We start from the raw sequence: 18,518 nt of genomic DNA on the forward strand, positions 1-18,518 counted from the left end.
GGATTAAATGGGACAAACTGGAGCAGTTAAGGGACAAAAAGAAAAATCCCACTTGGATGTGTGTCACTGAAAAGTGAAAGCCATGAGAAGTTTATATAGGAGGGAAGGAAATATGGATTTACAGATGAAAAAGCCAAGGCAGGGTCCTGGAGCCAAGCGCCCTGACAAACGCGCCGCAGCCCGAGCGCACCCCTAATTAGGATGAATTTCCCCGCTGCTGGAGTTAATGCATTATATATTGAAACCATTTGTGTTCATTTGTAGCAAAAAATTACTTTAAAATGTTATCATTCATTTGGCTTTTTTGACTTCTCTATTAATTCTATAAATAATTGTTGAAAAGGTTGTGTTGAGGTCAGTGAAAATCATCAACATTATCCCGTTATTGGTCGATAAACGCTGTGCAGCGGCTCCCTGTGGTTGGGACGGCGGGGAGGTGGTGGCTGACCTGTCGGCATCACCGCAGACCCCCCTGAGCCCCCGGTTCCCAGCAGCTTCCCACTGCCCCTCGGTGACACGGGGCATGTGGTACATCCGCGCTGAAAACCACCTCGTGCCCCAAACGTCGTGTCTCCCTCTTAATTGTTAGGAAACGCTTCAGTTTCGATGTAAAGCTGCACCCATCTCCTTCCCGCCTTCCCCTTGCTGTAAATTTTCTGTCCTGCGACACTTAAAAGAAAAAAGCAATCTTCTTAATCACACCATTTGATAACACAAACAGAGGTACAAGGTAAAAGGCGGCAGGGCAATAAGCTCCTCCGTTGTGTGCCCTTCAATCTGGCTCGATAAATGGGGATTTCACTGGCACATTTTTCATGCATTAGCATTAAAAGTGGAGCAAGGCTATTTTCTTTCCTTGCAAGGTGAGACAAAAGAGCCGTGCTTTCAGGTTCAGCAATGTCAGTCTTTATTTCAAGGGGGGAAATTAAATAAACGAATCTGAAGCAGGAAGGAGGGAAAAGCCTTCAGTACAGAATTTTAAAAAATTATTTCTGGGGCTCCCCACATCTTCCCGATGTTTCGGCCAAGTCCATAAAGCATTAGGGAAACACATGGACACCGTCAGCATCCCACCACCCTGGCCAGGTGCAGGGGTAGCAGCCCCCTCCCGCTGATGCTCCAACCCAAGAAGCTGCCAAGATTTTTTAAAAGTAGCCCGTCAATTACCTGATTCTCTCAGAAGAATTTATTCCGGATAAATCCAAAGGGAGAACGTAAAAGGTCTTTATGTTTAATTTGATCAAGGCTTTAATAACATCTGGCTGGATCAGTATGCAGGTGCCGCTGCGCTCCCAAGAGTGGGGCTGGAAATGGCCTCCCGGCACCCCATGTTTGCTGCTCTTAAGTGATTTCCCCACCAAGTTTGCGCCGCTTGCCAGTAAAAAGGATGCTGTGGGGTGTCAGTGGCTGCTCCTGCAGGCACTCTCGGGGAGCTGGTGGTCCCACCGGCACCGATCTACCCCTACCCATCCATGGAGGAGCGGAGGAGCTGGCCCTGGCAGAGCCACCGTCATGAACTGGGGGAGAAGGTGCTCTGCGGGGTGGCTGGGGGTGGGAGGGCAAAGGGGCAGGGGATGGGGGCTCGGCCCCTCTCACACCTCATGCTGTCATGTCGCTGTTCTGTGGTGGGGCTTCTCCTGGGAAGGTATTGCAGCAGCTGGCACCAGAGAGGGATTTCGCCTCCCCTTAAATCACGGGAAGATGATTTAAGGGACTGAAAGCTTCAAGCCAGGACTTTTAACCGAAAAGACGCATCGATTTTCTGTAACTGATGGAATGAAAGAATTACTGTGGTGCAAAAAAAAAAAAAAAAAGAAAAAGGAAGAAAACTGTTCAAAAAGCCACCTTGGCACGTGCTGTGCATTGGTGGGGCTGGTGCTCCCGGGTGCTGGAGACATTCCTCTTGCAGCCCCAACCTGCACGGCCACGCAGGCATGGTTTTGGGTGCTCTGTGGTGGGAGCAGATGGAGCCCAACATCTGGAAGGACCCCGGGTGATGCTCCCCCTGTGCCACGGGGAGACCCCCGGACAGGGTGGGGGGGGTTTGGGAATCACACCCAGCTGCAGCCCAGCAAGGAGGGAGGCGTTACCTCTGCTCGCCAGGAGGGACCAGATTTCCTTGCTGGCTTTCCTACCACACCTCAGACATTTTAATCCCCCACCCCACACACCTCCCACCAGGGTTATTATCTCCATCTTGCAGATGAGGCATGGAGGGAACCACGTGGGACCAGTACCAGGGCTCCCTGCCTCCGAGTCCCTCCTTTTGTGTGTGCAGCCTTGGCCCCACTCTGGGGTTTAGGGATCAAATTAGAATCATAGAATGCTAGAACGGTTTGGGTTGGAAGGGACATTAAAGATCATCTAGTTCCACACCCCCTGCCATGGGCAGGGACACCTTCCTCTAGACCAGGTTGCTCAGAGCCCCATCCAGCTTGGCCTTGAACACTGCCAGGGAGGGGGCAGCCACAGCTTCTCTGGGCAGCCTGTGCCAGTGTCTCACCACCCTCACAGCAAAGAATTTTTTCCTAATATCTAACCTAAATCTGGCCTCTTTCAGTTTAAAACCGTTCCCCCTCGTCCTTTTGCTACATGCCCTTGCAGTGGGGGGACAAATGCCAATGGGATGAGGACGGGGAAGCAGGGAGAGGGGGTGTCTCTTTCCGCCGGGGGGTTTGCAGCCGCCAGCAGCAGGATGCCGGGAGGCTTTGCTCTCCCTGCGATCGAAGCTGCTCCGCTGTGTATGAATAATTGAGCTCCCCCTCGCCCGTGCCCTAATACCCGGCCATGGAGTCAATCGCTCACTTTCTCGCTCGCTTTTCCCGATGAATATTTCATACCTCCCTGGGGCAGCAGCGCAGCCCGGGCAGCCAGCAGGGCCGAGGCTGGCTGGGGTTTAGGGGAGCACCCACCGCCCGTGGGGAGAGGATGGGAAAGGGCAGCATGTTACATGGAAAAATGCCTTGAAATGTGTCACCGAGATGTCCCCAGTGCTCACAGCTCTCAGTTTGGTGGCTGCATCTCTCAGAGAAGGAGCGGAAGGCAGGAGGGCCATGGGGAAAAGCAAATGGGGGTCACTTTCGGGCTCAGCGGGCACCCTGCCCGCTCTCAGTGCGGGATTCAGGTGATCCCCATGGGGAGCAGCTGCCCATGCTGGTGGCAGCCTCTCACCCCGACACCCCCCTCCCCGGCACTTTGCTTTCCCACTGGTGCCCAGGAAAACCCCCCAGAAACCCCTTGCTCCATGGCCATAAGGAGCTGGCAGCGTTCCCCCGGCCCTCTGCGAAGGCACTTGTTAATTCTCTATTTCTTCCTTAATTACACAAAAGCAACAACCCATCTATCATCACTTTATGCTGCAGCTTAAATCCACTATTAAGGCAGGAGTGTTGCAGCTCAGACATTTTAATTAACATGAATGATCTCACCTTTGTCCATAGCATCTTTTTACATGGTATTATATCAGGTAATTGTTAAACTACTCACTGGCTTGGAGAGGTCTGTGCTTTCATTAAAACGTCCTGCTTTTTCTGACCCGTCAGATTACTCACATTTTTAAGCCTAGTATTTTCAGGTGATTTGAGTTCAATCAATCTGCAAAAAAAACCTGATGAATTATTTAGAGCACTGGTGGTCTCAAGCTAGGAAATGGGGTTTGGTCAATGTTTCTCCAAATTTCAGGAGCTTCAAGGTGCTCCCAGAGCTGGCTGGGAAATCAACTCCCTATTGACCAAAGCAATCAAAAGAAAGAACTGAGTAGTTTAAATTCACTTGAAAACTTTCCACACTTGTGGCAAAAAAAACCCCACCCAGCATTCATTAATTTTTAATGTCTCCTTTCTTGTTTCCTCTCTTACCAGAAAAAAGGCTAGGGGAGAAATCATGGGCTCTTCGATCAGGAGAGGAAAGCCCTTCCAACTTTTTTGAGCTTTTTAGAAATGCTGCTTGTGGTTTTTCAATGTGAAATTTCATTGTAAATGGAGTGGGGGATGAAAGAAAACCCAGCCCACAAACCCAACCCAGAAATCCTTTCAGGGCACACTCGGACCTGGGTGAAGCTGCTGCTTCTGACTGATTTTGACCACTGGAAAATGTCAGTTCTCCTCTCAAATCAGGGAAAATGGAAATAATTTTGTGGAAGCTATGAGGACTGGCTAAAGCACCTCACCTGCACGCCCCCCCTCAGCCCTGAGAGCAGTCAGTGATCCTGCTTTGCCACTAAAACACAGCCTGGGGGCTGCAAGAGGCTCAGTCCTCCTCTTCCCAAGGGCAGCTCCTGCCTCCTGGGTTTGGGGAGCGATAAGGTGAGAGCAAGACAGAGACACGGGCACGGGATGAGACTTTTCCTCAGCTGAGCAAGGACCGAGACACTGGGAAAAGCCTGAACTTTGGTTTGAACACCTGAACCTTCACCTTCTCCTCTTCCTCACCCCAGGTTGCTACCTGAGAAGCAGGAGTGGGTCTGAATTAGAACAGCCCAGGAAGGAAATCTTACCACCGCTGCCCTTCCCCATCAGCACTGGGAGCATCGCCTGTCCCCAGCCCACAGCAAACCAAGGCTCCAGCACACAAAACCTTTGATGGTTGCTCACCCTCCGTTATCACTGGAGGAGAAGCACCTGAAGGCCCTAATGGTGCTTCCCAGCTTCACCTGGGACCCACACCCGCCCACAGGCTCTGGAGCCCCATTTCAGCTCAGCCCTGGGGCAGCAGTTCTGGCTTGAGCCTTGCCTTCAGAAGAGACTTTAGGCCCATGCTGTTATGTTTCTCCAGCTCATTTTGCTCCTAGTTGCTGGACTTTGGTGGGGCTCTGGACCTGGTTCATGGCTTGTTGTGTGAGGAGCTGTTGATGGACTCAGGTACTAGACCCTGTAGTCCCGCACCCCATTGATGAGGGTCACTCTTGGCTCCCAGCTTGTCCTGCTGCTCTCCAACAGTAAGTTGTTGCGCTTTGGGAGGTGGTAAAAGCAAAGCTGTGTGCTTACTATGTTGTTATGCAGGGTATGAACCTGGAAAAAAGAGCTAGAGGGCACCCTGAGTTAAGGAACTGTCTTAATTTTTGCCATGTATTTGACCAACCCATGTGTGCACCTTTTCCAGGACTGGGGTGGGTCTGCTGCAGCGTTACCCATCCCACTGGAGATATTCATTTGGGTCATATGAACTGTGTGGGGTAAGGGCTGTTGTGTTGTCCTGCTCTGAAGAAGAGCCTTTGCTGCTGCTGGGCTGTGAGCCAGATCTGTAACTCCCAAACCCACCCCAGAGGAGGTGAAGCGGGGAACAGCTCTGACCTGCAGCCCTGTGGATGTGCCACCCGGGCCCAGGGCTTGGTGAGGCTCTTCTGTGCACACCAGCAGCTCGGTGCAATGCTAACGAGAGCCGTGCTTAACTGGGTTAATTATATTCGTGTTGCTAGGATCACTGTGAATTATGTTAATAGTAGCATCTGGGGAAATTACATCTTCATTAATTGGTCCTGATTGCTTTTTGGTGGTTGCGAGATGTTTTTTGACTTTAACATGCAGGACAAAATTTATTGTAATCAGCGTATGAAGTAAATGTCCAAATACCGGTACCTTGCCTTGCTAATTAACTCTCCAAAGAGGAAGAGATGGGAAAGACCTCCTTGGCCATCTCTTCCTTTCTGTGTTGTCCCAGACAGGGCAGGCTTGTTTTCACACAGAATCACAGAACGTTAGGGATTGGAAGGGACCTCAAAAGATCATCTAGTCCAATCCCTCTGCTGGAGCAGGATTAGCTAGATCATGTCACACAGCAATGCATCCAGGCGGGTTTTGAATGTCTCCAGAGAAGGAGACTCCACAACCTCTCTGGGCAGCCTGTTCCAGTGTTCAGTTACCCTCACCGTAAAGAAGTTTTTCCTCATATTTCTGTGGAACCTCCTGTGTTCCAGCTTGCACCCATTGCCCCTTGTCCTGTCAATGGATGTCACTGAGAAGAGCCTGGCTCCATCCTCATGACACTTGCCCTTTACATATTTATAAACATTAATGAGGTCACCCCTCAGTCTCCTCTTCTCTAAGCTAAAGAGACCCAGCTCCCTCAGCCTCTCCTCCTAAGGGAGATGTTCCACCCCCTTAATCATCTTCGTGGCTCCGCGCTGGACTCTCTCTAGCAGTTCCCTGTCCTTCTTGAACTGAGGGGCCCAGAACTGGACATTGTATTCCAGATGTGGCCTCACCAGGGCAGAGTAGAGGGGGAGGAGAACCTCTCTCGACCTGCTGACCACACCCCTTCTAATACACCCAAGGATGCCATTGGCCTTCTTGGCCACAAGGGCACACTGCTGGCTCATGGTCATCCTGCTGTCCACTAGGACCCCCAGGTCCCTTTCCCCTACGCTGCTCTCCAACAGGTCTGCCCCCAACTTGTACTGGTACATGGGGTTGTTCTTGCCCAGATGCAGGATTCTACGCTTGCCCTTGTTCTATTTCATTACATTTCTCCCCGCCCAACTCTCCAGCCTGTCTAGGTCTCTCTGAATGGCAGCACAGCCTTCTGGTGTGTCAGCCACTCCTCCCAGTTTGGTGTCATCAGCGAACTTGCTGACAGTGCACTCTGTTCCCTCATCCAAGTCATTAATGAATATATTGAATAGTACTGGTCCCAGTACCGACCCCTGAGGGACTCCACTAGATACAGGCCTCCAACTAGACCCTGTCCCATTGACCACCACTCTCTGGCTTCTTTCCTTCAGCCAGTTCACACTCCACCTCACTACCCGATCATCCAGACCACACTTGCTCAGTTTAGCTGTGAGGATGCTGTGGGAGACTGTGTCAAAGGCTTTACTGAAATCAAGATGCAGGAATGCAGAGCTGCAGGCTGCAAACCCCCTCGCCCTCCGCGGAGCAGGGGCTGAGGCGCGGCCAGGGTCCCTGTTTCGGGAGGCGATGGGATTTGCTCGGGGCTTTGGGAAGGGGCCAGCCCCGCACCCCCCCGCCCCGCCGCCGCTCGCACGCGTGCAGCTGGGCGCCCTCTGCTGTGTCCCAGCGTGGCACCTGGGAGCCGGGCGAGCCCCCGCCCGGGTACCCCCCCCGCCGCCCCAAAACCGCTCGCCACCTTCCCCGCAGCCCCTTTACAACAGGATGGTGGGCAAAGAAGCAGACCCCCCCCCCCCCCCCCCCCCCCCCCCCCCCCCCCCTCCACCGCAGCAACCGCTGGGAGAGGCTGGATCCCACTGAGCCCTCTCTTGCTCACCCCCAGTCCCCCACTCCCAACCAAGGATGCTGTGACAAGCCCCCACGAATGTCCTGCTCCACGTGGGGTGCAGCACCCTGCCGTGGAGCGGGACCTTTCCCCCAGGGGAAGGAGGAGAAATGCATTTGTGCTCCCCGGCTTTTCCTCACAGGCTCTTTTCCAGCCGTGGCACCCAGCGAGGTGCTTTGCAGCATGGCTGGGCGAGTGAGTTTGGCTGCTGAGGACTTTCCCGAGTGCTTTTTGTCTCGTGTGGCTCCTTCCCTCGAGCCGCACCACCTCCCGACCCTCCGCGCACACCCCATCTCGCTCGGGCCCCTCCTCAGAGGGAGCCGCGCATCCTCCCGAGCGTCCCCAAGCCGCTTTATGCCCCTGCTTGGGCAAACCAGCTCCAGCAAAGCTGGCAGTGGGGAGCTGAGACATCACAGCGTCCAGCTGGCTCCTCTCCCCCGCTGCCGGAGGGCCCTGCGTGTCCCTCGGGTGTCCCTGATCCCTTGTTTTGAACCTGAACGTGGCCGTGGATTTGTACTCGGGCCCTGAGCTGCAAACTTGGGCTTGAAGAAACATCCCCAGGGGCCCACCACCGGGTGGAAGACGGGGCTGTTGGGGTATCAGCAGAGAACAGTCATGGTGAGAGCGGTGATGATCTATATGCTGTGTGTGCGTCAGTGTCTGCAATTCTTTAGCTTTCAGCCAAGGTAGCAGCAAACAAGGAATTAAACCACATTTGAATGAACTATCGTTATATAGCAGAAATCTCTGTTTTTAACCACGGTGGAGATCCTAATCTCTCTGGATATAAACCCAAAGCTCTGAGCGAATGCAGAGCGTGGGGCGGAGGTAATGCGTTACCTCCCTGGGGAAAACTGGGCTAAAACTCAGGCCAGGCATCGAGCTCCTTGTAACTGATGAGGCTGTTCGTCTGGGGATGGCAATAAATCGTATTATGGCCCTGCTTGCTCTGCCGTCTATTCACACAACACCATTTTTCATTTTAACGGTGGTTTTTCAGCCAGCTTTGTTAGGGCTGCTGCTAATTGGACTGGATTCATGTGCCAGGGCAGGCGAAGGCCGGTGCTGGGTAAATGGGAAGGGTGAGTATTACTGCCTGGTGCTTTGAATGGGCATTGCCCAGGCTGTGGGGAGCAGGAGGAGGGGGCATGGCAGGGGTGAGAGAGGAATTTAGGAACAAGTTTAACCCTCTGGCTGCCATGGAAGCTCAGAGGTGCCCTCCCCATGGCAGTGATGGGGCAGAGAGTGGCTCCACATAAGTCAAATAGCTCCTAGAGAGATGAAAATCCTTTTTTGTGAGTGACCTTTCTGACCTGGAAAGATGCAGGCCCGCCTCTTTTGCTGGGAAATTGGGTTTAAAAGTTCTTTGGTGTTTGAAGTGTCAGCTTCAGACCTTAATGAAGTGGTTTTCATGGGTCACCACAAGGAATCAGAACTCATTAGTGGGACAGTCTCACCAGAGCTTTGGAAGAAGCAAAGTTTGAGCTAGAAACTGTAACACGTGCTGAGCAGGGAGTAAGCCATGTCTGTTCTATCACATTGTCCCTGTCGATAGGTAAGCAATAACACAGGGACCAGGACAGCTGTAATGCACATGAGATTTGGCTGCAAAGCAACACTTCTGGCTTGTTGGGACACTTTTACCCACTGCAGGGATCCCCAGGTCCCTCAGCACAAGGGCCCTGGGAGGTCAGAGAGCTCCTGGGTTTCTGCTTGCATTCCCAGGGCCTCTGGGAGACTTACACAAAAATCCTCCCCCCCATCCCTGACCCACAGCATCTGCCACCCCTGGGTCCCCACTGCCCTACGGTCCTCCTTGGAGCCCTGGATACTGTGGTTCTGCCAAGCTGACTGTCCCAAGGTGACCAGAGCTTCTAGCTCCCAGTCATCCCATTATGATGGAGAAACCCCACCAAACAGATGGAGAAATAAATGTCTAGCAGAGCACCCATTTGGGATGTCTCCAAAAACACAGCTCTGAAATGTGTGGCTTTTTAGGCAGAGGTGCCATCGTCCCACTGCCCCTTCAGCTGATGTGGCAGCATCTGTCCCCACCTCACCATGGGATAACACCTCTTCGCCTGGAGGACAGGAAAGCATGGGGCAGAAGAGCTATGCTTCTCTTCCTCACCCGCTCAGGTGAACCGGGTGGTAAAACCAGGCCATCCATTTGCAGTGGTCTTTCCCCATCAGCCACTGTTGTAGTGACAACAGAAATGTCAGGGAACTCCCCCAAAGAGGAAACCTGCCCATGCCGTACACCCAAACAGTTCACATTTGTAGCCAAGAAACACAGCAAGGAGCTTCCTAATTGGCAAAAGTACTGACTTGTAGCACCGCCTTTATTTTAAAAGGCAATTAGCACTGTGGAAGGATTCTCTCTGCCTCTTCAATATGCCACATTCGTTAGTTAAAGCTTCAATTTATGGTTAATGCTACGGCATAACATATGTCACAGCTCTGCAATTGAGTTGCTCTGTGGCATCAAGCACACAGAGCCAGAGCAGAAGTCCCGAGAGATGTGAACGTGGTGGGAAATAGTGCCGTGAAACAAGATGGTACCCGCTGAAATGTAGTGGGGAGGTTTTTGGTGAAAGATGAAACCTCTGGAAGATGTAACTATTTGGGGTTTTCCCTTCCTGCTCTCTTGAGAGGTGGAACTTTTTGATTTGGGTATGGTTTTTTCTTTGCAGACAAGCGAAGTGCAAAGGTGAGGGCTGTGCTTGGGGACAGAGAGCAGCAACATCAAACAGCCGAGGGGAGACAAACCAGACTGGGCTGTGAAGCACTTTGTAAAGCAAATTTTGGGCAAGGAAGACCCAGGGTTTCCATCAGGCAATGGGGATGGACGGGATGTGCGTGGGGAGATGAACATGCTGGCCAGCCTGCTGCTGGGTCTGGCCCCTGGGCTGGAGCATGGCTTTAACGTCATCCCTGAGCCATGCGGTGACCAGCAGTTATCATCACTGGCTGTCACCAGAGAGGTCAGAAATAATTTACTTTTAATGCTATGAATATGTAGAAACTTGTCTGAGTTTCTCCACCGGTGGCCATGAATTTAGAAACGGCATCAGAAATCACAGCACTCGGTACCCTGCAAATCGGGGCAGAGCTATAAATTTCCCTTATTGGTGCGCCAGCCGTTTGCCATACGTGACTTCCCGAATTTGTGGTCATTTCTCTCTCTGCTCCTGTGTGCCGAGGGTACGAATGAGATTTTATATTGCGCCTCTGAGACACAAAGTCCTTCTGGTGCTTTTGCCAAGCATCCTAAGCAGGCTTGTTTGCTCTCTTCCCTGTCCCCTTTGCTAATGGCTTCTGGCCACAGCCTGGCCCTTAAATCATGGGCTGCCCCTGGACAGGCATAAATGCGGCTCCCCCAGACAGAGGGTATTTGTTCAGAGCGGTGAGCAACGCGCCTCTGAGCACGCATGGTTCAGCCCCGTGAGAACGGCTGCTCCTGTGCCGAGTCCGAGACGGGTTCTCTGACCCAGCCACCAGGGACAAGTCCTGCAAAGACCTTCAAAACATTCAACAAGCCCTTTCAAGGACAGTCGTTCTGAATGCAAAGGGAGAAAGCGTTCAGCGTAGGTATCGCAGGGGTACGTTAACGGATCTCTGCGCTGGGAGGAAAGCTCGAGCTGAGGAAGCTCACATTGTGGGGACTGGAAGGCGGTGTCGCCATCCACCTCCTCCACTTCACTGCCTGTGCTCTTCCTCCCCCGCCTGTATCTGTTCTAGATATAAAAGATTTTTTATTGCAAGACTAGTTTTTGCTCCGTGAATTAAAATGAAGCATTTGCAACTGCTCCCAGCAGCAGTGCTCTCTGACTGGTGCCAGCCTCTCCGGTCAGCCTGGGGAAGGAGACAAGGGCAGCAGCAGGATGGAAGTGGGCTGTCATTAAAGCCCAGCTCTGCTGAGGTGCCCCCATGTATCAAAATGGGGCTGCCATATTCGACAGATCTGCTCTCTTAGAGCCTGGGGAACCACTAAAAGGCAGCAGATATGACTAAGATGTTTCCTAACTGATTTTTAATCTTTTTGGCACAGCAGTGCCAACACACAAACATGAACTGTATCAACGGGACTGTTTATTAAATTCCGGTCTTGTCACAGTGGTGCAACCCCATTGAGACAGTTCGGTGTATTAACATAAAACAAGGAAAGTGGATTTTCTCAGATGCTGCTGAGAATTGCATCCTGCCTGTGGGTTGCTGCTGAAAAGGATAGATTGGTGTCCTCAGGGTCTGAGCCCAGTTACGAGGGTAGAGCAGGACATTGGAAACTGCAGCCTTCTGGGCCAAAGGCAGAGCTGATACAGCCCCTACTACTAACTCACAGTCAGTTTCAAAGCCAAGGTCTCCAGCAAACTACATGTACCACTTTGTTTCGTTTCTCCTTCCTGGCCAGCTGGAGGAATGAGAGCTAAATCCTGCCCCATCCAGTAGCTGAAGTAACCATACCCAAAAGGGCCCATCAAGATAAGGTTTCTGTGCTTGTTAAATGCGAACCTTCAAGCCTTTCCAATTTAATCCAAGTGTGTTACTTTTTTTGGGGGGAAAGGGGGGTTAAATAGCAAGGTTTCCTGGGTTTCTGACCTGTTGGTGCATATCTAGAGCACTGACCATTGTCCATCAGGGCCCTGACAACCTGCAATCTGTACAAAAGCAGAGAGAAAGCACCTTTGTCATCATTATTTTTCAACTATAGATTGCTGGAAGGTGATATTTGTGAAAACAACACTAGCTTTGTGTATTTGACAGGGAATAGGCATAAGGCAAAGGAAATATTGGGAAACAGAGGGCTGGTGGTGCAGGGTTTTGAATGTGGAAACAGGTGAATGATAGAAACTGGTTGGAAGGTGCTAGACATGAGCAAAGATAAGTTTTGAAAGCAAAGGCTTCACAGGAGTTGTCCCAGAAGAGCCCCTCTGAAGCCATGGCTAGGGCAAATGCCATTCTCTGTTGCCACTGCAGACAGAACACAGAGGAGGCGAAAGCGTTCCAGAAGACCTCAGCAGCTTGCTTTCCAGTTTTTTCAAGCCTCCATGCACAGCTTCAGTGTTAACCCACCTTCTTCCCTGTATTTTCAAGTTCCATAACCTTTAAATCAAAGGACTACCCTGCCTTCAAAAACAAATCCCAGGACTACTATGCCTTGAAGAAAGGATGGTCTTGTACAGCAACCACTTACAACCAAAAGAAAAAAAGTAATTAAATTTTTATTGTTATGGTAAAGAGTAGGACAGAAGCTAGAAAGTCATAACTGCTTTGTTTTGTTCTGTGGAGATAGGGAATGGTGTGCATCTGGCTTTAAATAAATCATAACAGTAACTTCCTGATGGCCTTTTGTCTCCTAGCCTCAAGTGCTTCTGAACCAGCTGAAGGATGCTTTCTTGCGAAGGGCTTTTGTCTCACTCCCTCCTAGAGCTTTGTGACAAAACCTATGCTGTTTTGTGGGAGGAAGTAGATGCATTCGTGAGTGCAGCACCTCTTGGCTGAGGTTAGGTTTATTTGAACTTCTTATTTCTAACGTGGTCCACTGATCACTTATTGACCATTTTACTTTAAATGCGGTCAAGGGCTGCAGCCCACAGTGAGTCAGCCTCCCTTCTCCCACCCTCAGTCCCCCTGTGATGTTACCACCTCCTGAGTCTATCATCAAGCCATAGTGGTTTCACTAGTGATGCTACTCTGCATCTTCCCAGCCCTGGGAAGTGTAATGTTGAAGGACAGCACAGAAGGGCTTTTTCAGCCCTCCAGCTGCTGACCAGCTTTGGCAGTGGAGGCCTGTGATCAAGTGCAGGGTTCAGCGTCTCTGGTACGCCTCTTCAGGACTTAAGTTGCCCACCCTGAGGCCCAGAGCTCTAATCTTTCTGCTGGGGTGATCCTCCCTCTCAGGAAGCTGCAAACTGCAATCCTCATGCCTGTGGGGATGAATCAAGTCTATTACTTGAACGTAGACATGGATCAAATGCATCCAGCTTCAAGTCTGCTCTCCAGTTCTGACCCCAGCTGTGAAGCATTAAGTGCTGCCGTATCTCTTCAATATGGCTTAGCCACATTCACTCCTAGTGACTGCTGCTTGCAGGGTTCACCGTTGTGGTGAGGGATGTCTTGAGCCCAGAGCTGGTTTGCTTGGTACCTGGGGCAGTGAGGGTGCTCAGACCGAAGCTGTCAGTCAGTACAGTTGGGCTGCTCCAGTTTAAAAGAAAAAAAAAAAACAACAAAACCAAACCAAAACAAACCAACCAAAACCAAGAAACCCCTGCAAGAACATGACACATCCCCTTCTGGCAGCTTAGGTCTAGCAAGCTTAATCCAGGAGGAATGACAACCTATGCTGTCACCCCCTGAAATGCAGAGCCTGCTCGTTTCTGCACAGCTGCCCCAGCCGATGCTCAGAGCTGTAGAACGCTTTACAGATCCCATCCACACAACAAGGTGGGATTATAACTGCGTGTGCTCTGTTTTGTTCGTAACACCGAGGAGCTTTTGACTAAACACACCTTTCTCTTCCCAGCCATCACTAACCAATTATTCTTCTTTCAGCTCAACTTCAATCTGCCACTTAACCATTAACTGTGTCTGTACCTAAAAATTATTTGAAATGAAACATTCAGTTATTACTGAGCTTAAACACCCAGAACAAGGCTGCCATTTGGTTTCTCTATTTCAGAAATGATAAAGCACTCCAGCACTAAACTCTTGTTCTTTCCAACAGTAGCCGCGCCACTAAACTGATGACATGTGGATTAACCAAACAGTCTAGCAAATCATTGGTAGAAAGGGCTGTTTGTGAGGCATTTGGACTGCCGTCTGAATCCATTTGGTGCGCAGGCATTTCACAGTCAGTACTCATTACTAAGCGCTTCCTGGTGTGGTGTAATTCTCCAAAATGTCCTCCTTTATTTTCATGGAGAAGATCTCCACTGTCACGTTCAGCTGCAACCGCACCCATCGAGCTTGTTTCTTGAGACTGTGGTAAAACTTGAATAAGATGAGGCCCAAAAGGTATTTTCTGTAACTTTTCTGCTTTAAATGTTGACAAGCCAAATTCATGGGTTAGTAATCTGCAGCCCTCTGGTTCACAGCCAGCTTCCCTCTTCTTCCTCTTGCATGAGGCACTCATCATTTGCTCTGCACCAGTGCTGCTGGGACGTGCCTGCTCTGACACACTTCCCTTTTGACATTTGAAATATGCAGACACTGCTTTATTCAGGTACTGAAGATTGATTTCATGGGATGTTGCCTCAACCTAAGAAAACACACAGGATACACTCTGTTAAAAGGAGATATGTTTCAATGCAGTGTTGCGTGATTATCTTCCATGAATCACTTTTGCTACGTGAAGGGAAGGAATTTAAAATTCTTTTTCTCAGGCAGCAGAAAGACTCGGGGAGCTAAGCAAAATGTCAGTAATTCTCTGTTATCACTGCTATAATGGGAGCAAGAGAGGGCTTACCTCGGTGGGATTTAGCCAGAGATCTCCATCACTGGGATTTTCTGCTGATTTTATGGCACATACTAGCATTCGAGTTATTGCTTCTTCTACACGGGCTTCATGATCTGCATCCTGCCTCAAGGGAACAAAAGTGTTCGGAGATAGGTTAGCACTTGAGTCTCTGCAGAAACGTGGAAGTTCTTGGAAAGAACTAAATGGATGGCCTTGGTTTGAAAGCCATACTTGTGTATGTGAAGTCAGTGAAAGATTTCAGACTTTTCATGCTCCTGCACATGCGTACAGCCCCCACATGAGTAACAGCACAGGCTTTGGTGTGACTACTCATCTGAATAAGGATTTGCAAAAAATAGATTCTAGTGTGTGTATATAATCTTTTTCTTTACTAGTGTTCTGTTAATTGAATCTGGTGCTTGAAATTACAATGCAATGTTAGCATTTAATTAATGTATACATTTAGACAGCTCTTCTGGACTAGAAGGACCATGAAAGTACATAGCAAATTTTATATATCTACATATTATGTCTAATTTAAGTACTTAAAACACACATAGCAAGGCAGCAGCTATCTGGGGGCTACTTACTTACAAAAGTAAGTCTTAAGGAAATTCAGGAAATATTTTATCATGTAACAGTAGCTGACATACTGCTGCAGTTTTAAACATCAGCAGAAGGAAAAACATGTTTCCTTTGAAGGTCTCCTGCAAAAATACAAACTAAGTTATCAACCGGTTCTTTGTTTCAGGCCTTCACTTTCTGCATCATCCCCTCGTGCAGCTGGGCACCAGCTAGTTTAGGTTAACAGAGCAAAACTTTATAGGATCTTTTTAAGCTTTCTATCCTACTTAACTGAATTTCTTGTATGTGGAAGGAACCACTAAGACTCCAAACAAGATGGGTGGTATAGTTATTTCAATGACAAGTGCCTAGGAGAGGATACATAAATTTGCTTTCATTGAGATGCCTGGACACACAAGTTTTGGAAGAAAGATGTAACCTTGTCAGCCCACAGCCCTGAACTGCCTAATTGTGGCTTCGGGGAACACGTCAAGCAAACCATGCATCTTGCTAGTATGAGTGTTGAAGGCAGTAATTCATCCTGGAACCTGGAGCGGAATTTGGGATAGAAGCAGGGAGAAGTGCTCTTAGCATTTTGAGGCTTTGGATGCTTGGCTAATTAATAGCCTTGTATTACAAGCACCCAAACCAGAGAGTTTGGTATCTACATGCGGAAATTATTTAAGGTATTGCACTCCTCGTATTCATCCTGGTCTGCTGAATAACAGAGTTGTACCAATTGCATGAGAGTATGCTAGGAAGCAAGGAATACAAGGAATACTTTGAGTAGCTCACATCCAGCTGAAAACAAATTAAACTTCTACTCTGAGGTCTTGCCAGTATAATTAATGGCTTCACTAGGACTATAAATGTTGGCATGATTCACATCTGTCAATATGAAAGCAGCTGGTAACAGTTGCAAGCAAGAACTGCTTGATCTGGTAATGCAAACGTTCTCAGTATTGTCTTCCAGCATCGATGTCAGAATTTATTTTTATGGATGGCTTGCCCGACACCTAACAGTGCTGCCAGCACCAGCTGTAGGGATAACTTCTGTAAGTAACTTTCACCTGGGTTGCAATAGCTACACTTGCTTATGGCAGCTTGTGATATTTGGGGAGGGGGAGTGTGTGTGTGTCATTCATTAGCAAGATCCAGAAAATGTTCCTCTGCTCATGATGCCATGCCATACAGGACTACCCGCTCTTGCTATCACCAGGTGGGATCTTGGTGACTTCTGCAAGACCTTTATGACCAGAAAGGCCATGGAGTTTAGCTCCATTTTTTTTTTTTTCTCTTGCAGCACATAAGATCAGCTAGAAATGCTATAGCTAACGCACCACCCAGCCACCTGGGAGCTACCAGCCTGCTGCTACTGATCCAGTCCCAACCTGCTCCTCCAGAGGGGGACAATTTGTGAGGCACAGCTTAGGGTACAAGTGTGTGTGGTGACATCAGGATTTTCCAAGCATGGGGCACATAGACAGTTCTTCTGAATTACCTCAAAGGCTGCTCAAATTTAAGGCAGGCTTAGATGGTTGCTCTACCATATCACTGGTGCTTTCTCTGGCACTGGATGCAGCCTGACTGTACATGGGGCTACATAAGAGCTTGGTATGGGCTGTGGGCCTGCTGTCCTCTCTCAATACATAGTCTCATCTGGAAAATTTCTCCACGAGGGAAACACCCAAGTGAGTTCCTCTGCTCTGCAAATGCTTGGTTTGATGTTGGTAGGAGAAATGTATCATTGGGTCTTTGAACAGCAGCTGAACGCATGTGTTCATACCCCTGGAGATTTCCAGTCTAATAAAGGTTTTTTTTTTTTTTTTTAAAAAAAAAAAAGGCAATAAGTATTTTAGTGAGGCAGCTTTCACAGGCCATTTCAAAGGGTCTTTTTTTATATTAAGCCAGGATTAATGATAAAGTAATTTGAATCAGAAAACCTTCTGGAGCATTAAGATGATATCCCTGGGATCATCCCATACATAGTGGTTAACATGAGCAAGAAAAATCAAAGCCTGGGGAAAAGAAAATTAATTAAATACTTGGGAAAATCCAACTCCAGGCAAATCAAAACTATCACAGAGAAATGAAAATTCAAAAATCCTCTGCCACTCCCTTCCTATCACATTAATCTGATTTAAATTCTAATTTAGCTTTGCATATAAGCATGTGCTTGAGCTGAAGCTGCTGTTTTGTCATCCCCTATTCAGCACAAAGCTAGTTAGCCCATAAGAAACTGGACATGAAAAGTTTAGCTTGTGTTTAATTGTTTGCCTGATTGAGGTAAACTTGCACATGATTTTCCTGATTTGGGGCTTCAGATCTGGAACCTGGGAAGGTTCTTCAGGAAAAACTGTATCCACAAGCGCTCTTCCTTCCCCAGCCTCTGAATACAGCACACCCAATGGGGCTGAACCTGGCAGGCAAGGGACAGAAGTCCAGGCAGACACGGAAGTGCTACATCACCATGACACAAAAAGGAAGATACCAGTTCAATCCAGGAGTTTATGCTGACAGTGATGGGATCAATGGATTCCACATAGTGCCACCAGTGCCTTGGAACGAGCAGGACCTGGAATCAGAAGCATTGCATTAGGGTACTAGCAGAAGCCTGAAGAAAGATAAGGTGTTTTAATTAAGGTGACGTGGGATGCAGAGGCATAATGAGGCAAGGAACAGGGGTGGGAGGTGATCTTTCTTTCTTTCTTTCTTGTAAAGAGCCTTTTCTGAAGACTTAAATGCCCACTCTCTCTTCCCATTTTATCAATACTAACACGTAAGAAGTGGATGTGATCCAGAACTACCTCTCATCCAAAGTCCTTCTCACGTGAAGCAGGATTGTAACCTTACAACTGCTCTAGGTAAGCAAGGTCCAGCTGTACAAAGGGAGTGCAGCTGGTGTAGCAGTAGAGCAGGGCTTTAGAGGAAGTCTCAGCCAAGCAAGAAATCTTTTGTAGACTCTCCAACTGAGCAGACTTCCCATTTAGAAGGACTGCCAGCTGGCTTCCCCAAAAAGCAGGTATCTTAATGCTCATGTAGGTGATTAACAATATGTAGCTTTAATTCTGGTAAATAATCACTGCTATTAAACTTGTTACTTTTAGTAGATAGGCTTTTAAAAGAAGGTGTCCCAGAAATCACGACAATCTAGTTTAGATCAGAGCTTTACAACTATATCAGGATGATAGCTGTGACATAAAATTGATTCTAACCCATGGCTTTTATGGTACAAAGACATTAATGTTGTTTTGGTGATATAGTACAA

The 18,518-nt window shown here is 48.9% G+C and overlaps 1 protein-coding gene across 2 annotated transcripts in view; it reads right to left on the bottom strand.

The window, feature by feature from the left end:
• Positions 1-12,436: 12,436 nt before the first annotated feature.
• The window catches only part of HSPBAP1 (HSPB1 associated protein 1), a 36,845-nt gene continuing 30,763 nt past the window's right edge, over positions 12,437-18,518 (bottom strand). For both annotated transcript variants that reach the window (XM_068407682.1, XM_068407681.1), the window contains exons 6-8: positions 17,742-17,825; positions 14,696-14,806; positions 12,437-14,488 (exon numbers count right to left, since the gene is read on the bottom strand). In XM_068407682.1, the coding sequence (XP_068263783.1) occupies positions 13,931-14,488; positions 14,696-14,806; positions 17,742-17,825 (753 nt within the window). In that variant the 3' untranslated portion in view covers positions 12,437-13,930. The remainder of the gene's footprint in view (positions 14,489-14,695; positions 14,807-17,741; positions 17,826-18,518) is intronic.

This window comes from Nyctibius grandis, chromosome 9, assembly GCF_013368605.1.
Source record: "Nyctibius grandis isolate bNycGra1 chromosome 9, bNycGra1.pri, whole genome shotgun sequence".
NCBI classification, from domain to species: Eukaryota; Metazoa; Chordata; class Aves; order Nyctibiiformes; family Nyctibiidae; genus Nyctibius; species Nyctibius grandis.